Source organism: Mustelus asterias, chromosome 11, assembly GCF_964213995.1.
Source record: "Mustelus asterias chromosome 11, sMusAst1.hap1.1, whole genome shotgun sequence".
Lineage (NCBI taxonomy): Eukaryota > Metazoa > Chordata > Chondrichthyes > Carcharhiniformes > Triakidae > Mustelus > Mustelus asterias.
In genome coordinates, this window is record NC_135811.1 from 614,389 (window position 1) to 635,721 (window position 21,333).

Consider the following 21,333-nt stretch of genomic DNA (forward strand, 5'->3'; position numbering starts at 1 on the left):
CCTCTGCATTCACAACTCAGTTACAATTGGGAAATCCAAACTAGGACCTAGATAAATGTAAGTTCTGTCAATATCCAGTAATTAGTGGATAATTTTGGTCTTTGTTTCCTTGAATTGGATTGAAGTGAAAGGAATATTGGAATTTGAGACATTTACCGGCTTCCTGCTGCTGAACGATAACTGACCACAAGCTGAGTTTCTTGTATCCAATGCTGGTGTTCAAAATACAGAAACTTTCAAAACCATAAGAGAACAAGACAGACAAAATTGGGTTAAGTTTTTGGTTTATTTACACAAATCTAGACAGTGGAATGTATGTGAAACTGTTTCCTAATGAGAGTCGGCAGTGTGACCCTCCACCCTTTAAAATTCACATTTACACAAACACATTCTAATATTTCATTCTGCTTCCTGAGACAGCGTCTCAGTGACAGGCTCCATCTGGACAGTTGCTGGACTCATGAAAATGATTCTTTGTGAGAACAATGTCCAATGGAAGTTGAGAATCTGTCATGATGAGCAGTGAGGGACATGCAGACACTGGGACACATGCAGCTAATTTCTAGACAACACTGACAGAATTAACTACACTCAGGACAGGTCAACTTGATGACAGCAATTCTTCTGTGCTTGTTTAATGGGAGGGGAACACTCAGTGTCTGGGATCCCTCACTGGGGGCTGCTATTACCTCTACCCTTGGCCCTTTAGGAACGAGCCAACTTCAATCCTCCTGCCCCAAATCACATCATAGGAATGAGGCATCTGATGTTTCAGTGAAATACTGGACCAATAAAGCTCACTAGACTGTGGTTCAGACACCAGGTTTTGGGAGTGAGTGGACCTTACAGATAGAACACCATTTCAGAGGCTCTGCTAAGGAATTCTGCCATCAGCTTAATTGACCTTCCATCTACCTCAGGTGGAGGGAAGAGGACAAACATCACGACTTATTTTGGAGGATTGGCAAATTCTGTTTTCAGGCCACTTGTGTTCTGCTCTTCTTTCTCAACCTTCTTGGTTGACACAATGGTTTCTTCAATGATCTCCTCATAAGCCTCTGTTTTTTGCTTGGAGGATTTGGATGTCACTTTTGGTCCACCATCCTTCTGCTCTTTCTTGGAGGTGACGATGGTGGAGGTGTTCAGAGTGGAGAATCGGGGCTGGAATGGGATGGATATTGCTGGGGTGATGCTGGGAGGTGGCAGGTTGATAATACTGCTGCTGAGCCTGGTTTCTTCACCTTCCAGCAACTTTCTGTTAAAGAAAAGAAATAGCCAATGTTAAACAAGGCAGCTTCAGCAAGCTTCCACAATCCTCCGGCCCTCCAACACTGACTGACCCACTGCCACAACTAGTGGGGCAAGCGAATAGGATGAGTTTTTGGTTTGCGACTGCTTCTCTCCCAAGCCTAATCCTCCATTAAACAGCGCCTCTTTAGCCACCATCACTTAACGACCTTAGTTGACTAAATATGAATCAGCTACACTTGGTATTTTGTTATTCTGACACTTAGCTGCCCCACCAATGAACAGCATTTCCAAACTCACTGAACAGTTAAAAGCAAAATACTGGAAATGTTGGAAACCTGAAATAAAAATATAAAGTGCTGGATAAACTCAGCAGGTCTGGCAGCATTTGTAGAGTGAAGTAGAGTTAATGTAATCTTTCCTAACTCCCACCTTTCACTGACCTATTCCCTACCAACTGCTCCATCCCCTCATACAGTATATAATCCATCACATTCCTTCCTCTCCAGTTCCAAAGAGTTCTATGGATTCAGAACATTAACTGTCTCTCTCTCTCTCCACAGATGCGGGCAGACCTGCTGAGCTTTTCCAGCATTTTGTTTTTTTCCACTGAACAGTTCTATTCCAATCTGATACTGACTGGAACCCAGGCATTGGTCCCGCAACAGACAGCCACATCCCCAACTTAATTAATCAGAAAACACAAATTAGTCATCTTAATTCATGGCTGCTGACAGATGTCCCTCCTTCCCTGACCAATTAACTTGGTTCCAGGAGACAGATTTTGCAAATTGCACTCAGCTATTTCCACTGGCTGGGAGTTTCAGACTAGAGTCAAAAAATTAATGCCAAACCTGTCAAGGAGTGAAATTAGCAAAAGCTTTGATGCAAAGAGTGGTCAAGTTCCAGAAACACATCTATGCTAAATTTGATTTGATTTATTACTGTCACATGTATTAGTACACAGTGAAAAGTAATGTTTCTTACGCAGTATACAGACAAAGCATACCATACACAGAGAAGGAAAGGAGAGTGTAGAATGTAGTGTTACAGTTATAGCTAGGGTGCAGCAAAAGCTCAATGCTGATGCTAATTTTGCTATGCTATTATCTAATGCTAATTTTAACACAAATTTATTAATTTTTGTTAACCAAAGGTATTACGCGATTTGGGGCAAAGGTAGTTGGATGGAATCAGTCACAGATCAGTATTGATCTTACCAAATGATGAAACAGGTTTCTGAAGCTAAATATTGTGTTTCTGGTCCTATGCAGAATAGTGAGGTGGTACAGCCTGGACCATGTGTCTCATCTGTGACCCAACATTAATGCAGGCAGCTGACCTCACCAGATAATGCAGAAAGCTTCATTAACCCTGCTCCAAGAGACCATTTTCTGAATCAAACAATTTCACTCAAATTCTCCTTAACGATGAAGGAGCCGGTGCCCGAGAGCCAGCAGTGTGGGTAACACCCAATACCCCGTGCCCGATTCAGGCTGTAACTTTGGGTCACAGAATGGTCATGGCAGTCAACTCTGGTGGTACTTGGTTCCATATCCATCTCATCGATATAGAATTGCCAGACTGTCACTTCTGGTCACAATCCAGTGATTTTGCCAACATCAGCCAAGGGCAGACTTCAGTTTGTCATTTAGTGAAAGAGGCAGACAACATTCAGGATCCTCACTGATGAATGGTCACTTGGATAAGATAGCAAAAACTAGTTAGCTCCTAAGTACCCCACATCCCTCCAAGATTAGAGGAAAGGAATTGTTTAGCCGCACAACCCCATGTTTTCTGAAGTGAACAAATCCAATCTCTGAAGCTATGGGATTTTAATCATTTTAACTAATTAACTGGGGAAAGACGACTATCAAAGTACAGCTGAGCTCATTACTGGCCTCCAGTTTTCACTCAGCTTCACTTTCAATTATGCCGAGAGAGTGGCCAAATTTAGAAGCAGCAATCAGAGAATTGACAATGACACAAATCACTCAGCTGTCAGAATCCAGCATTAATCTCAGTACACTCTGGGGCAGCTGGTCAGACAGGCATTGGGGCAACATGGTATCAAGTGTGCACCGTTCAGTAAGGCTGCTAATGGTTCACAATCTTCACTCTCAGTAGCTCCAGATCATGTACAAATCTCTGACAAATCAAAAGAACAACATTCGTCTGGTCAAATTTCTTTTGATCCAAAATCAAAGGCTCCAAGAAAAACCTTCTCAAGGGAAATTATGATGGGCAATAAATGAGTGACACACACATCCTTGGAACAAGTTATCCATATCCTGCAAAGAGTTAGTTGAAGTTCAGCATGCAGCTGGCCATAGGCTACGCCATTCCCATCAACAGTGACAGAGAACATAGAAGCTTGCAGCAGAAGTAGGCAATTCAGCCCTTCGAGCCTGCTCTGCCATTCAATCAGATCATGGCCGATCTCTTCTTGGGGCAGGGTTTCGCTTGTCCCGAAACCATAAAATCCCACCCAAAGTCAACGGACCTTTCCATGATCCATCCCTTGCCCACTCCAATTCCGTGACAGGCAGGATGGTAAAATTCCAGCCTTGGTCTCAAATGCACCTCCCTACCGGTTCTCCGTACCCCTCTAACCCGTTTTATAAAATCAGAAATATATCCATCTCCTTCTTGAAGCCAATGATTCAGACTCCACCGCGCTATGGGGCAGCGAGTTCCACAAATTCACCACCCTCTGCGAGAGGTAGTTCCTCCTCATCTCAGTTTTAAATCTACCGCCTCTCAACCTATACCTGTGACCTCTTGTTCTAATGGTGAAACCACTGTCAGTGATATTATCGCCCACTCTCCAGGAGGGGTTGGTCACGACAGAAGAGTCTCACCTCCCTCCTCTAGAGAAGAGCACAAAGGTTTTACAGTTCAGGTTATTGATGCGGGCACTGTCAAACTCTTACCGATAAGCAGCAATCTCTATGTCCAAGGCCATTTTCACATTGAGAAGCTCTTGATATTCCCTCAGGTGTCGCGCCATCTCAGACTTGGTGTTCCTCAGCTCATCCTCCACCTGCGCAATAGTGTCCTGATGGAGTAAGAAAGAATTAGTCTTGAATTGCACTCATTAAATCACTTTCCCGAACAAACATCTATGTTTCCCTTTTGGATCAGTGACTTGAATGAACCCATCCCAGGCACCTTGCCCACTTGGATGAGACTTTGCAGCAGGGATCAGTGTTGGGTCCACTGTTGTTTGTCATCTATATCAATGATCTGGATGATAATGTGGTCAATTGGATCAGCACGTTTGCTGATGATACAAAGATTGGAGGTGTAGTGGACAGTGAGGAAGGTTTTCAAAGCTTGCAGAGGGATTTGGACCAACTAGAAAAATGGGCTGAAAAATGGCAAATGGAATTTAACGCAGACAAGTGTGAGATATTGCACATTGGAAGGACAAACCAAAGTAGAACGTACAGGGTAAATGGTAGGACTCTGAAGAGTGCAGTTGAACAGAGGGATCTGGGAATACAGGTACAGAATTCCCTAAAAGTGACGTCACAGGTGGATAGGGTCGTAAAGAGTGCCTTTGGTACATTGGCCTTTATAAATCGGAGTATCGAGTATAAAAGTTGGAGTGTTATGGTAAGGTTATATAAGGCATTGGTGAGGCCGAATTTGGAGTATTGTGTACAGTTTTGGTCACCTAGTTACAGGAAGGATGTAAATAAGGTTGAAAGAGTGCAGAGAAGGTTCACAAGGATGTTGCCGGGACTTGAGAAGCTGAGTTACAAAGAGAGATTGAATAGTTAAAACTAGAGGACACAGCCTCAAAATAAAGGGGGGTCGGTTTAAGACAGAGTTGAGGAGGAACTTCTTCTCCCAGAGGGTGGTGAATCTCTGGAATTCTCTGCCCACTGAGGTGGTGGAGGCTACCTCGCTGAATATGTTTAAAGCGCGGATGGATGGATTCCTGATCGGTAAGGGAATTAAGGGTTATGGGGATCAGGCGGGTAAGTGGTACTGATCCACGTCAGATCAGCCATGATCTTATTGAATGGCGGGGCAGGCTCGAGGGGCTAGATGGCCTACTCCTGCTCCTATTTCTTATGTTCTTAATAGGTTGGGACTTTATTCCCTGGAGCGTAGAAGAATGAGGGGAGATTTGATAGAGGTGTATAAGATTTTGATGGGTATAGATAGAGTGAATGCAAGCAGGCTTTTTCCACTGAGGCTAGGGGAGAAAAAAACCCAGAGGGCATGGGTTAAAGGTGAAAGGAGAAAAGTTTAAAGCGAATATTAGGGGGGGCTTCTTCACGCAGAGAGTGGTGGGAGTGTGGTATGAGCTGCCGGATAAAGTGGTAAATGCGGGGTCACTTTTAACATTTAAGAAAAACTTTGGATGAGAGGGGTGTGGAGGGATATGTTCCAAGTGCAGGTCAGTGGGACTAGGCAAAAGATGGTTCGGCACAGACAAGAAGGGCCAAAAGGCCTGTTTCTGAGCTGTAATTTTCTACGGTTCTATGGTTCTAAGTACAAAGAACAAAGAACAAAGAAATTTACAGCTGTTTCTTGGGTTGGCAGGTCTGTCATACGAGGAGAGACTAAATCGGTTAGGATTATATTCACTGGATTTTAGAAGGGTGAGAGGGGATCTCAGAAATGTATAAAATTCTAACAGGGTTAGACAGGGTAGATGCAGAATGTTCCTGATGGTGGGGGAGTCCAGAACTAGGGGTCATAGTTTAAGGATAAGGGGTAAACATTTTAGAGCTGAGGTGAGGAGACATTTCTTCACCCAGAGGGTGGTGAATGTGTGGAATTCACTATCACAGAATGTGGTTGAGGCCAAAACATTATCTGATTTCAAGAAGAAATTAGATATAGCTGCTGGGGCTAAAGGGATCAAGGTGGGGGGGAGGGAGGGGGAAATCAGAATATTGAATTCAATGATCAGCCATGATCATAATGAATGGTGGAGCAGGCTCGAAGGGCCAAATGGCCTCCTCCTGCTTCCATTTTCTGTGTCTCTATGTTACAATACAAGAGCAGATAGATCATGGCGCCAGACTGTCAACTAGCTGCTGAGCTTAGACTGCATTCATCTCAAGTTCCAATTACCCAAATACACTAAACCCCAAATAAAATGTGGCTTAAAACTTATTTGAAATTAAGTTCCAAGTATTTTCATCAATGTAAACCAAGCAAATCTTCTAAAATTCATACTTTCCTTTGTGTGAGCTGGTGGCAACTCATTACTGCAGCCCACAATCCAGGCTGACCAGGAAGCGAGAAGGAACTGAATTACACACCAGCATCTTAAAAGCTCCAGGTCCCCCCACCAGAAGTCCCACATTGTTTAAAAATGAATTATTCTCGGGAACTGCTTCTCGCCTTTTTGGCTAAGATCAAGTGTAGTATCGGATCTGCACTTGGTTGAGGTCATGAGGTTATGCTGAGGCTTCATATGTTTCATATGAAGCAATTTTTAAAGCAGCATCTCGGCCTTTTGGCTAAGATGCAAATGAGCTCAAGCCTTGGAGGAGGATCCTCCCCCTTCTCCAATCAGCTTGACTCATGTAGATCAGGCCCAGGACAGGGTGGCTTAGTCACCCGCCCTGTCTTGTCAGCCTGGATCGGAAATGTCTCAACTTGTTGAGACTCTGAATTGGATTTGATCTGATTGAATTGGAAAAGTATTTAAAAAAATTTTTTCGGGAACTGCACTTCTTATGCAGCACATTTCACAGTTAACCTAAACCACTCATTGGTAAGTACTTAATTGTAATCATTGTCATGGTGTAGAGCAGCCGTGTCCCGACCAGGTCACAAAGACTGTCCAAAAATATTCTGATATCCACAGAATCCCTACAATGCAGAAGATGCCATTTGGCCCATCAATTCTGCACCCACTCGCCAAAAGAGCTAGGCCTACACCCCTGTCCTATCCCTGTACATTTAGCAGGGAAAATCCATCTAACCTGCACATCTTTGGACTGTGGGAGGAAACCCATGCAGACATGGGGAGAACATGCAGACTCCGCACAGACAGTGACCTGAGGCCGGAATTGAACCCAGGTCCCTGGCGCTGTGAGACAGCAGCACTTTCCACTGTGCCACCAGGGGAGTGTTTGATGGAAACAGTGTTGAGGGGATAGGTGCTGATGACACCTCCATAGTGGGTCAGATCTCAAACAATAACAAGACAGTACAGGAATGAGATCGGGAATCTGGTGAACTGGTGCAGTGACAATAATCTCTCCCTCAATATCAACAAAACGAAGGTGTGTGTCATCGACTTCAGGAAGTGTAAAGGAGAACATGTCCCTGTCTACATCAACAGGTCGAAAGCTTCAAGTTTTTAGGTGGTCCAGATCACCAACCTGTCCTGGTCCCCCCCATGCCGACACTATAGTTACGAAAGCCCACCAACACCTCTACTTTCTCAGAAGACTAAGGAAATTTGGCATGTCAGCTACGACTCTCACCAACTTTTACATATGCACCATAGAAAACATTCTTTCTGGTTGTATCATAGCTTGGTATGGCTCCTATTCTGCCCAAGACCACAAGAAACTACAAAGGTCATGAATGTAGCCCAATCCATCACGCAAAGCAGCCTCCCATCCATTGATTCTGTCTACACTTCCCGCTGCCTTGGCAAAGCAGCCAGTGTAATTAGGGACCCCACCCACCCCTTCTTCCATCAGGAAAAAGATACAAAAGTCTGAGGTCACATACCGACCGACTCAAGAACAGCTTCTTGCCTGCTGCAGTCAGACTTTTGAATGGACTTACCTTGCATCAAGTTGATCTTTCTCTACACCCTAGCTATGACTGTAACATTACATTCTGCACTCTCTCCTTTCCTTCTCTATGAATGGCATGCTTAGTAAAGTTCATTTATTAGTCAAGTCGTGCCATTAACACTGCAATGAAGTTACTGTGAAAATCCCCCAGTTGCCACACTCTGATGCCTGTTCAGGTACACTGAGGGAGAATTTAGCATGGCCAGTGCACCTAACCAGCACATCTTTCAGACTGTGGGAGGAAACCGGAGCACCTGGACGAAACCCAAGCAGACACAGGGAGAATGTGCAAACTCCACACTGACAGTGACCCAAGGCAGGAATCGAACCTTGGTCCCTGGCGCTGTGAGGCAGCAGCGCTAACAACAGTGCCATCGCATTTGTCTGTATAGCATGCAATCACTGTATACGAATAGCAAAAGAGAAAATGCTGGAAAATCTCAGCAAGTCTGGCAGCATCTGTAAGGAGAGAAAAGAGCTGACGTTTCAAGTCCAGATGCTTTGACAAAGGGTTGCCAGATCTGCTGATATTTTCCAGCATTTTCTCTTTTGGTTTCAGTTTCCAGCACCCGCAGTAATTTATCCTGTATACTGATCCATGTGATAATAATAAACCAAAGGCTGTGGGGCCGCTGTCTGCGATGCTGAAAGCTGCTGCTCCCCGTCCCCAGCCTCATCTTTCGGACTGTGGAAGGAAACTGGAGCACCTGGAGGAAACCCACGGAGACACGGGGAGAGAACATGCAGACTCCACACAGACAGTGACCCAGGCTGGGAATGGAACCTGAGTCCCTGGCGCTGTGACGCAGCAGTGCTAACCACTGTGCTGCCCTATGTGTATAGCACACAATCACTGTATACTGATACATGTGACAATAATACTGCTGTCCACGGTGCTGAAGTTGCCGCTCCCTGTCCCCAGTCCCGTCTTTCAGACTGGGAGGAAACCAGAGCTCCCGGAGGAAACCCACGCAGACACGGGGAGAACATGCAGACGCCACACATACAGTGACCCAAGCCGGGAATGGAACCCGGATCCCTGGCACCATAAGGCAGCAGTGCTAACCACTGCCACCGGGCCACCCCAGGTCCCTGGCACCGTGAGGCAGCAGCGCTAATCACTGTGCCACCGGGTCACCCCAGGTCCCTGGCACTGTGAGGCAGCAGTGCTAACCACCGGGTCACCCCGGGTCCCTGGCACTGTGAGGCAGCAGTGCTAACCACCGGGTCACCCCGGGTCCCTGGCACTGTGAGGCAGCAGCGCTAATCACTGTGCCACCGGGCCACCCCAGGTCCCTGGCACTGTGAGGCAGCAGCGCTAATCACTGTGCCGCCCTGTGTGTATAGCACACAATCACTGTCTACTGATCCATGTAAGAACTCTAACACCAGGTTAAAGTCCAACAGGTTTATTTGGTAGCACAAGCCACCAGCTTTAACGACTGATCCATGTGACAGTAATGCCGCTGTCCGCGGTGCTGAAGCTGCCGCTCCCTCGCCCCCAGCCCCGGTACCTGGTAGCCGGCGATCTCGGCGCTGTGCCGCTCCTCCATCTCCCGGAGCTGCCGCTCCAGGGACTCGTTGGTGCCGCGGACGGCCTCCACCTCGATGGTGCGGGACTGCAGCTGGCGCCGGTACTCGCTCAGCTCCTCCCGGTTGGCCCGCAGAGCCTCGCTGCTCTTGGCCGCCGCCTCCGTCATGTCGGCGAACTTGGTCTTGTACCAGTCCTCGGCCGACTGCGTGTTGCGGGCCGCCAGGTCCTCGTACTCGGCGCGGATGTCCCGCAGCGCGGCGGTGAGCTCGGGCTTGGCCACGTCCACCTCCACCGAGAGCTGTGCGGCCTGCAGCAGGCTCCGCAGCTCCTGCACCTCCTCCTCGTGCAGCTTCCGCACGAAGGCCAACTCGTCCAGCAGCGACTCCAGCTTCTTCTCCAGCTCCAGGCGGGCCAGGCTGGCCCCGTCCACATCGCGCTGGCAGACCCGGCCCGCCGCCTCGGCCTCCTCGCGGGCCCGGGCCTCCTCCTCCAGCCGCTGGCGGACCTGGCGCACCTCCTGCTCCAGGCTGTCCCGCTCCAGCAGCGCCTGGCAGCGGCCCGAGCTCAGCTCGTCCACCTGGGCCCGCAGCTCCCGCAGCTCCTGCTCGTAGAGCTCGGCCAGGCGGGAGGGCTCGGCCTGCCGCTGCCGGAGGAGGCCCAGCTCGGCCTCCAGGACCCGGTTCTGCTGCTCCAGGCCGCGCACCTTGTCGATGTAGAGGGCGAAGCGGTCATTCAGGCCCTGCAGCTGCTCCTTCTCGTTGGTGCGGGTGATGCGGAACTCGTTGCTGAGGCCCGGGGCCTGCAGCAGCTCCAGGTCGGCGGAGCGCCGGTACTGAGCCGGGGCCAGGCCGCCGGCCCGCGGCACCGACTGCGACCTGAAGCCGCGGGACGAGGAGGCGGACACGGAGCTGCTGAAGCGGGTGTTGGAGCGGGGCCCGTCCCCGAACAGGCGGCGGTAGGAGGAGCGGAACTCCGGCCCGAGGTTCATGGCGGCGGCGGCGGGACTGAGGCCCGGGGGCGGAGCAGCGCCTCTTATACCCCCCGGGATAGACCATCCCAGCCCGGGCAAGGGGGGGGGAGCAGGGCGGCTCCCAGCATCAAACACCAGCCCGGGCCTCCATCCCCACCGCCCTAACCCCACTCCCCCCGCTCACCCAGACACACTCTGCCCCTCACTACCACCCCACACCCGGCCCACTGCCCGGGAACTGGGACCCAGGATCAGCCCGAACTGGGAATCCCCTTCCCCCCCCCCCCCCCCTAGGCCCGAGCACATAGACCCGGCCGCTGCCCGGAATAAATCTGAATATTAATGAGTTCATTTACATACCGGCCCCGCCCCGTCTGGGAACCTGAAACATTTCAGCAGCTGGACAGCGACTGGAAACCGGACAGAGACTGGACACAGGAGAGGGAACTGGACCCAGACAGTGACCAGGACCCGATAGTGACCATCAGGACAGAGCCTGGACACAGGAGAGGGACCCGGACAGGGACCGGGACCTGGACAATGACCACCTGGACAGGGACAGCTGGACAGGGAGTGGGGACTGGGACAAGCTGTTGGGAAATAGTGGATAGGTCAACAGAGAAAGCTGGAAAACCTCAGCAGGGTTGGGAACATCCCTAGAGAGAGAAACGTCCACATGACTTCTTCATAACTAAAGAGAGCGAAAAATGTGTTGGATTATATACTGTATGAGAGGGAGTGTGACAGTCATTGGTGGGTCTGGATGGTGGGTAGAAACCCTGTTACATCAGGATTTCGGTATTGAATGGGGACAGTGCGGTTTTCAACAGATAATATGAGAATTGGGAGGATGTCGTGTTGAAGATTTATTTCAGGACTGGACAGCGACTCTGCTATAATATAGTTAACAAACAGACTGAGAACTGAATGTTAGAGCAGAATTCTAGACGAGATTGAAACAACGAGTGACATCAGATTATACACAAGACTATGGCAATGCAGTGTTGCATGAGGAACATAACTAGTGTTGGGAATTTTCCAGCATTTTTCTTTTGATTTTACATTTCCAGAAGCCTCAGTATTTAGTGCTGGGTCAGTGCTGTCTATTTCATTGTTTCAGCACTGGACAGCGGCAGTCTCACAGCCGATTGCACACGACACTGATGATAATCATTGATTGTAAACCGAACTCAGAACATTCTATATCACCTCAGGTTATATAAAGAGTGAACATTCAATGCATTGCTTTAAATGTTTGTCAACATTAGACAGCATCTGTATCAGGAAAATAGAAATATGCGTGTATACAACACAGGCACACATATTATGTATAAATCTGTGTGTGTGCTAGTGCATGTAACTGTGAGATTTGGTGTGTGCTTCTGTGTGTTTGTCTGATTGTGTATTTATGCATGTATCTGTATATGTGTTTATGTATGTGTAACTGTGTATGTGTGTGTATCTGTTTGTGTGTATACGTATTTGTGTGTGTATTTGTGTGTGATGTGTGTTTCTATGTATTTTTTGTGGATGTGTACCAGTGTGTGTGCATTTGTGTTCAGCTATGTGTGTATGTGTCTGCATGTGTATCTATCTGTGTGTGTGTGTGAGATAGGATGGTGGATGGTTAATTGAGATTATCTAGAGAACTAGGACAGTGCTGTGATAATTCATATTTATTTATATATATATATAGACCAGAACAAACCATGCTCTGCTGGAGATTATAGTGAGGACTATTGGAAAGGCATGGGTTGATTTGGGATACTCAGCATGGCTTTGTCAGAGGGAGGTCAAGGCTAACAAATTTGATAGAATTTTTTGAAAAAGTGATTGAGTGTGTGGATGAGGCAAGTTGATGTAGTTTATGTGGATTTAAGCAAAGCCTTTGACAAGGTCCCACATGGGAGACTAATTGAGAAGACTGAAGCACAAGGAATTCGGGGAAATTTGGCGAGATGGATCCGAAAGGTAGGACACAAAGGGTGGTGGTAGAAGGCTACTTGAATGACTGGAGGCCAGTGTCCAGTGGTGTACCACAAGGATCAGTGCTGGAACCCTTATTGTTTGTTATATACATAAATTATATAGATGATAATGTGGGGGGGGAGGGGGGGATAATTAGGTTTGCAGATGACACCAAGATAGGGTGGTTAATAGTGAAGAAGATGGTTGTAGGTTACAGGAAGATATAGGGGGTGATTCTTCTAAAAACGTTCTAAGTGCTGAATTTATGGAAAAACTGATGTAAATCACGATTGTTTTTTCAGTGGGAGTTCAGACTCGAATCTCTTACACTCTGTGCACTGCTGAGGTCACTATCAGGAATATCATTAAAAGCTTGGGGGACGGGGCCTATTCATGCTGGAGTCTGACTGTTCCGGAACTCTGCACATGCACAGTGATCCCGAACTGTCAGTCTGCAGTTTGCTGGCCGGCTCGATCGCTGGCCAGCCCGGGACCCTGGTAGTGCTGCCCCCACAAACCCCCCATGGCCCAATCACGGCCTCCATGAGCATTTCTGGGCCAGCCGCAACCCCGCTCCCCATCCAGGAGCACCCTGATTTCCAGCGCCCCCCCCCCCCCAGCAGTGACGATTCCCCCCCCGCGGCAGATGCCCCCCACCCCCACAGGAGGCAGATCCCCCTGGCAGACCACCCCCCCAGCCCGATCGTTCAATGCAGAGTGGCAGCGGGACTCCCCCACCCACCAATCACCCCCTAGGCCCCGTGCCCTATCCCTGCCCCATTGGCACTGCCCCTGGGCATGGGCACTTTACCCCTTGGGCACTGCCAGGGTGCCCATGCCCAGGGGCACCCTCCCCCTGCCACCTGACCCCCTAGGGAGCCTCGATTGCCTTCCATCACTCCAGCAGGGTCTCCCGCTGGTTTCCCGAAAGTGCGGAGCTAGTCTGAACCCCACCGGAGTGAAATTGCACGGACGGGGTGGGAGATGTGAGCGGACCCAGAGATTTCAGTCCCGGGACCGATAAGGACATTTAAATAACATTAAAATAAGATTAAAATTACTTACCTGCTGGTCCCGCCGGTTTCCAGCGTATTTGGATGAGCATTTGAAATATAAGGATATGGGACAAATGCAGGAAAATGGGATTAGAGTGACTTTAATGGCAAACATTGTCAGTGCAGACTGGATAGGCCAAAAGGTCTTTTCTGTGCTGTATGACTCAATGACCAGGAAATGATCATATTGTATTTGAGTGTTGCATTAAAGTTGCATTGTATTTTTTATTATATTAGAGGCTGGATAATGGTCTGCAAAGCATTGTCCAGCAAATATAAATTAAATCTATGTTGATATCATTTAAAAGAGCTCTCAATTTGCATGAAATAGTGTATCTGTAACTTTCTGCAGCCCCACAACTCTGAGAACTCTGATTTCCTGAAACTCTAGCCACTTGTCCATTTCTCACCTCGTTTGCCATCAGGCAGCACGGTGGCACAATGGCTGGCACTGCTGCTTCGCAGGGACCCGAGTTCGATTCCTGGCTTGGGCACTGTCTGTGTGGAGTTTGCACATTCGCCCTGTGTCTGCGTGGGTTTCCTCCAGGTGCTCCGGTTTCCTCCCACATTCCAAAAATGTGCTGGCTAGGTGGATTGGCCATGCTAAATTGCCCCTTAGTGTCAGGGTAAATGCATAGGTTTGTGGGGATAGGGCCTGGGTGGGATTGTGGTTGGTGCAGACTTGATGGGCCGAATGGCCTCCTACACTGTAGGGGTTCTATGGTATCAGCCTTTTCTTTTGACAACATTCCTGTGAAAGCCTTGGGCTATTTTACTACAATGAAGGTATATCAATGCAAGTTGTTGTGGTAAAATGGGTTAAAATTCTTCTCGTGCCATGTGTTTACTGGTAAAGCCACCCTAGTGACTAATTACAAACTTCATCAGTCTTTCCGACACCTGATGCCTCGTATCCCAGGAACCCAGACTCTTCCGTTCTTAATTCCTGTTGTCTCCTGGTGATTCATCTGGTTTTCTTGTGTCTCAAAACAGAAAATACACAAAATTCCAGTTGTTTAGTGAGGTGCTCAACTGCAAAATGGAGACAGATTTGCTTCATGTCTGAGATCCTCCGGCAGGTGGACAGAGCGAGACAGGAACCTGAGCAGCTGGACAATTACAGATGCTTCACTACTTTTATCAAGAATAAGATAAATATTTAAATCACCTGGAAACATAATTTCAAATCCCAGAATGAGCTGGAAAAGGCTTCACTTTGTACAATTTGCATTGGGAATGATGAGAATTGCAATTCACCTTGTAAAGGGAACTCAGTCCAATAGGAATGGATAATCAGGATGATTCAGAAGAAAGGCGAGCTCATATTGAATTATGTGTCACAGAATCACAGAACGGTTACAGCGTGAAGGAGGCTATTTGGCCCATCTTGTTAATGCCACCTTTCTGCAAGTCCCACCCCCTCTCCTTTTCACCAGCACTCTGCATAGTTTTTTCCCTTTTTTTTGAAGGACTCGATTGAATCTGCCTTCACTGAACTCTCCGGCAGTGTATTCCAGATCCTCAACTCTCGCTGCATAATAAACCTTCTCCTCATGTTACCTTTGCCTCTTTTGCCAATCATCTTAACTTGGCATCCTCTGTCTCTGAATCCTTCTGCCGATGGGAACAGTTTCTCCTTATCTACTTTTGAACACCTTTATAAAATCTCCCCTTAGTCTTCTCGAGGGAAAACCACCCTGGCTCCTCCAACCTATCTATGTGACTGACCTCCCTCATTCCCTGAATCTTAGCTGCAATCTCTCTAATGCCTTCATGTCCCTCATGTCCCTGTGGTGCCCAGAACTGGACATAATGCATCAGTTGAGGTTGAGCCAGTGAGTGAGACAGGCTGTTTGCTTTCATACTCGATGCCCCTATTTATAAAGTCCAGGATCCTAGATTCTTTATTAATTGGTTTCTCAGCCTATTCTGCCACCGTCAATCATTTTGTGCAACACATAAATCTGGGAGCCACTGCACCCGCGGTACATTTTATCCTTTATTTAATTTTATTTCTCCTCATTCTTTCACCAACATAAATCACTTCACATTTGACCAGAAACTGAACTGGACTAGCCATATAAACACTGGCTACAAGAGCAGGGGCGGCACGGTGGCACAGTGGTTAGCACTGCTGCCTCACAGCTTCAGGGACCTGGGTTTGATTCCTGGCTTGGGTCACTGTCTGTGTGGAGTCTGCATGTTCTCCCCCATGTCTGTGTGTGAGTTTTCTCTGGGTACTCCAGTTTCCTCCCATGCTCCAAAGACATGCTGGTTAGGTGCGTTGGCCATGCTAAATTCTCTCTCTGTGTACCCGAACAAGTAAGAAGTCTCACAAAGAACAAAGAACAGTACAGCACAGGAAACAGGCCCTTCGGCCCTCCAAGCCTGTGCCGCTCCTTGGTCCAACTAGACCAATCGTTTGTATCCCTCCATTCCCAGGCTGCTCATGTGACTATCCAGGTAAGTCTTAAACGATGTCAGCGTGCCTGCCTCCACCACCCTACTTGGCAGCGCATTCCAGGCCCCCATCACCCTCTGTGTAAAAAAACGTCCCTCTGATATCTGAGTTATACTTCGCCCCTCTCACCTTGAGCCCGTGACCCCTCGTGATCGTCACCTCCGACCTGGGAAAAAGCTTCCCACTGTTCACCCTATCTATACCCTTCATAATCTTGTACACCTCTATTAGATCTCCCCTCATTCTCCGTCTTTCCAGGGAGAACAACCCCAGTCTACCCAATCTCTCCTCATAGCTAAGACCCTCCATACCAGGCAACATCCTGGTAAACCTTCCCTGCACTCTCTCTAACGCCTCCACGTCCTTCTGGTAGTGCGGCGACCAGAACTGGACGCAGTACTCCAAATGTGGCCTAACCAGCGTTCTATACAGCTGCATCATCAGACTCCAGCTTTTATACTCTATACCCCGTCCTATAAAGGCAAGCATACTGTATGCCTTCTTCACCACCTTCTCCACCTGTGTTGCCACCTTCAAGGATTTGTGGACTTGCACACCTAGGTCCCTCTGTGTTTCTATACTCCTGATGACTCTGCCATTTATTGTATAACTCCTCCCTACATTATTTCTTCCAAAATGCATCACTTCACATTTATCCGGATTAAACTCCATCTGCCACCTCTCCGCCCAATTTTCCAGCCTATCTATATCCTGCTGTATTGCCCGACAATGCTCTTCGCTATCCGCAAGTCCAGCCATCTTCGTGTCATCCGCAAACTTGCTGATTACACCAGTTACACCTTCCAAATCATTTATATATATCACAAATAGCAGAGGTCCCAGTACAGAGCCCTGCGGAACACCACTGGTCACAGACCTCCAGCCGGAAAAAGACCCTTCGACCACTACCCTCTGTCTCCTATGGCCAAGCCAGTTCTCCACCCATCTAGCCACTTCTCCTTGTATCCCATGAGCCTTAACCTTCTTAACCAACCTGCCATGTGGGACTTTGTCAAATGCCTTACTGAAATCCTTTGGACTCACCTGACTCACCTTACTGCTCCTTTGGACTCACCTGACGAAGGAGCAGCAAGCGCTCCAAAAGCTAATGGCTTTTGCTACCAAACAAACCTGTTGGACTTTAACCTGGTGTTGTGAGACTTCTTACTGTGTTTACCCCAGTCCAACGTCGGCATCTCCACATCATGGCTACCCAAACAAGTGCCAGAGTGTGGCGACTAGGGGATTTTCACAGTAACTTCATTGCAGTGTTAATGTAAGCCTACTCGTGACACTATTAAATAAAACTTTAACTTTTCTCTGCCCATTCCATCATGTCTTTTTGAAATTTAATGTCATTTGCCTCAAGTTCACAATACTTTCAAGTTTTATGTCACATGCACATTTTGAAATAGTGCTCTGTACAGACAATCTCGCTCAAGCAGTCCATGTCTAAATGCAGCACGACCTGGACAATATCCAGGTTTGGGCTGACAAGTGGCCAGTAACACTTGTGCCACACAAGTGCCAGTCAATGGCCATCTTCAATGGGCGGCACGGTAGCACAGTGGTTAGCACTGCTGCTTCACAGTTCGATTCCCGGCTTGGGTCACTGTCTGTGTGGAGTTTGCATATTCTCCTCGTGTCTGCGTGGGTTTCCTCCGGGTGCACCGGTTTCCTCCCACAGTCCAAAGATGTGCGGGTTAGGTTGATTGTCCATGCTAAAATTGTCTCTTAGTGTCCTGAGATGCATAGGTTAGAGGGATTAGGAGGTAATATGTGTAGGGATATGGGAGTAGGGCCTGGGTGGGATTGTGGTCGGTGCAGACTTGATGGGCCGAATGGCCTGTTTCTGCACTGTAGGGTTTCTATGATTTGTATGATTTCAACCATTGCCCCTTGACATACAATGGCATTTCCATCACTGAATCCCCCACCATCAACTTCCTGGGCATCACCATTGACCAGAAACAGAACTGGGCTCGCCATATAAATACTGTGGCTATAAGAGCAGGTCAGAAATTAAGAATTCTGCAGTGAGTAACACACTGACTCTTCTGCATTGTGAGATTCTGTGATTCTGTGATACTGATTCCCCAAAGCCTGTCCACCATCTACAAGGCACAAGTCAGGAGTGTGATGGAACATTCCCCACTTGCCTGGATGGGTGCAGCTCCAACAACACTCAAGAAACTTGACACCATCCAGGACAAAGCAGCCCCGCTTGATTGGCACCAATTTCACAAACAATCAATCCCTTAAGAGTTATCAAAAACTGCAGCAGGATCTTGATCAGCTGGGGAAGTGGGCCGAGAAATGGCAAATGGAGTTCAATACAGATAAGTGTGATGTATTGCATTTTGGAAAGTCAAATCAAGGTAGGACTTTTTCGGTGAATGGTAGGACCTTAGGGAGTATCGTGGAACAGAGGGGCCTTGGAGTTCAGGTACATGGTTCTCTAAAGGTAGATAGGGCAGTGAAGAAGGCTTTTGGCATGCTGGCCTTCATCAGTCGGGGCATTGAGTATAGAAGTTGGGAAGTTATGTTGCAGTCGTACAGGACATTGGTGAGGCCGCATCTGGAGTATTGTGTTCAGTTTTGGTCGCCCTGCTCTAGGAAAGATGTTATTAAGCTGGAGAGAGTGCAGAAGAGATTTACAAGCATGTCATAGTCATAGAGTCATAGAGGTTTACAGCATGGAAACAAGCCCTTCGGCCTAACTTGTCCATGCCGCCTTTTTTTATTAAAAACCCCTAAGCTAATCCCAATTGCCCGCATTTGGCCCATATCCCTCTACACCCATCGTACCCATGTAACTATCTAAATGCTTTTTAAAAGATAAAATTGTACCCCCCTCTACTACTACCTCTGGCAGCTTGTTCCAGACACTCACCACCCTCTGTGTGAAAAAATTGCCCCTCTGGACTCTTTTGTATCTCTCCCCTCTCACCTTAAACCTATGCCCTCTAGTTTTAGACTCCCCTACCTTTGGGAAAAGATATTGACTATCCAGCTGATCTGTGCCCCTCATTATTTTATAGACCTCTATAAGATCACACCTCAGCCTCCTACACTCCAGAGAGAAAAGTCCCAGTCTATTCAGCCTCTCCTTATAACTCAATCCATCAAGTCCCGGTAGCATCCTAGTAAATCTTTTCTGCACTCTTTCTAGTTTAATAATATCCTTTCTACAATAGGGTGACCAGAATTGAACACAGTATTCCAAGTGTGGCCTTACCAATATCTTGTACAACTTCAACAAGACGTCCCAACTCCTGTATTCAATGTTCTGACCAATGAAACTAAGCATGCCGAATGCCTTCTTCACCACTCTGTCCACCTGTGACTCCACTTTCAAGGAGCTATGAACATGTACCCCTAGATCTCTTTGTTCTGTAACTCTCCCCAACACCCTACCATTAACTGGGTAAGTCCTGCCCTGGTTCAATCTACCAAAATGCATCACCTCGCATTTGTCTAAATTATACTCCATCTGCCATTCATCAGCCCACTGGCCCAATTGATCAAGATCCCGCTGCAATTGGAGATAACCTTCCTCACTGTCCACCATGCCACCAATCTTGGTGTCATCTGCAAACTTATTAACCATGCCCCCTATATTCTCATCCAAATCATTAATATAAATGACAAATAACAGTGGACCCAGCACTGATCCCTGAGGCACACCGCTGGTCACAGGCCTCCAGTTTGAAAAACAACTCTCTACAACCACCAAGAAGCCAAGTGTCAAGAAGCCAAGTTTGTATCCATTTAGATACCTCACCCTGGATCCCATGAGATTTAACTTTATGCAACAACCTACCATGCGGTACCTTGTCAAAGGCCTTGCTAAAGTCCATGTAGACAACATCAACTGCACTGCCCTCATCTACCTTCTTGGTTACCCCTTCAAAAAACGCAATTAAATTTGTGAGACATGATTTTAGAACAAGAACAAAGAACAAAGAACAATACAGCACAGGAACAGGCCCTTCGGCCCTCCAAGCCCGCGCCGCTCCCCGGTCCAAACTAGACCATTCTTTTGTATCCCTCCATTCCCACTCTGTTCATATGGCTATCTAGATAAGTCTTAAACGTTCCCAGTGTGTCCGCCTCCACCACATTGCCTGGCAGCGCATTCCAGGCCCCCACCACCCTCTGTGTAAAATATGTCCTTCTGATATCTGTGTTAAACCTCCCCCCCTTTACCTTGAACCTATGACCCCTCGTGAAAGTCACCACCGACCTGGGGAAAAGCTTCCCACTGTTTACCCTATCTATGCCTTTCATAATTTTATACACCTCTATCAAGTCTCCCCTCATCCTCCGTCTTTCCACTCACAAAGCCATGCTGACTGTCCCTAATCAGTCCTTGCGTCGCTAAATGCCTGTAGATCCTGTCTCTCAAAATACCTTCCAACAATTTACCCACCACAGATGTGAGGCTCACTGGCCTGTAGTTCCCAGGCTTTTCCCTGCAGCCCTGTTGCCAGGACTCAAGGGACTGAGTTATAGGGAGAGATTGGTCAGGCCAGGACTTTTTCCTTTGGCGTGTAGGAGAATGAGGGGTGATCTTATAGAGGTGTATAAAATAATGAGAGGCATGGATAGGGTGAATGCACTCAGTCTTTTTCCCAGGGTTGGAGAATCGAGAACTCGAGGGCAGAGGTTTAAGTTAGGAGGGGAAGGAATTAATGGAAACGTGAAGAGCAACTTTTTTACACAGAGGGTGGTCTGTATGTGGAAAGAGCTGCTGGAGGAAGTGGTTGAGACAAGGACATTGACAACATTGGGGGCAGCACGGTGGCACAGTGGTTAGCACTGCTGCCTCACGGCGCCAGCGACCCAGGTTCAATTCCCGACTTGGGTCACTGTCTGTGCAGAGTTTGCATGTTCTCCCCACGTGGGTTTCCTCACACAGTCCGAAAGACGTGCTGGTTAGGTGCATTGGCCATGCTAAATTCTCCCTCAGTGTACCCGAACAGGCACCCGAGTGTGGCGACTAGGGGATTTTCACAGTAACTTCATTGCAGTGTTAATATCAGCCTACTTGTAACACCAACAAATAAACTTAAATTTAAAAGGCATTTGGACAGATACATGGATAGGAAAGGTTTAGAGGGATACGGGGCAAATGCAGGCAAATGGGGTTAGCTTAGATGGGCATTTTGGTCGGCATGGACCAGTTTGGGCCGAAGGGCCTGTCTCCCGTGCCGTCGATGAGTGTGTTTCATAAATATTTTCTGGTTTTTAACTTTGATTAAAATCCTTCGATTTGCAGAAATGATTGAAATGTCCAGTTTTGTTTCACTGGA

At 47.7% G+C, this 21,333-nt stretch overlaps 1 protein-coding gene across 1 annotated transcript; it reads right to left on the bottom strand.

Annotated features, from left to right (window-relative positions):
- Positions 1-235: 235 nt before the first annotated feature.
- inaa (internexin neuronal intermediate filament protein, alpha a) lies at positions 236-10,552 on the bottom strand. Its single transcript, XM_078224316.1, has 3 exons — positions 9,545-10,552; positions 4,182-4,306; positions 236-1,255 (listed from the first exon to the last, which is right to left on the bottom strand). The coding sequence occupies exons 1-3, from the start codon at positions 10,550-10,552 to the stop codon at positions 949-951; spliced, it is 1,440 nt and encodes a 479-aa protein (XP_078080442.1). The 3' UTR covers positions 236-948.
- Between the last annotated feature and the right edge of the window lie 10,781 nt (positions 10,553-21,333).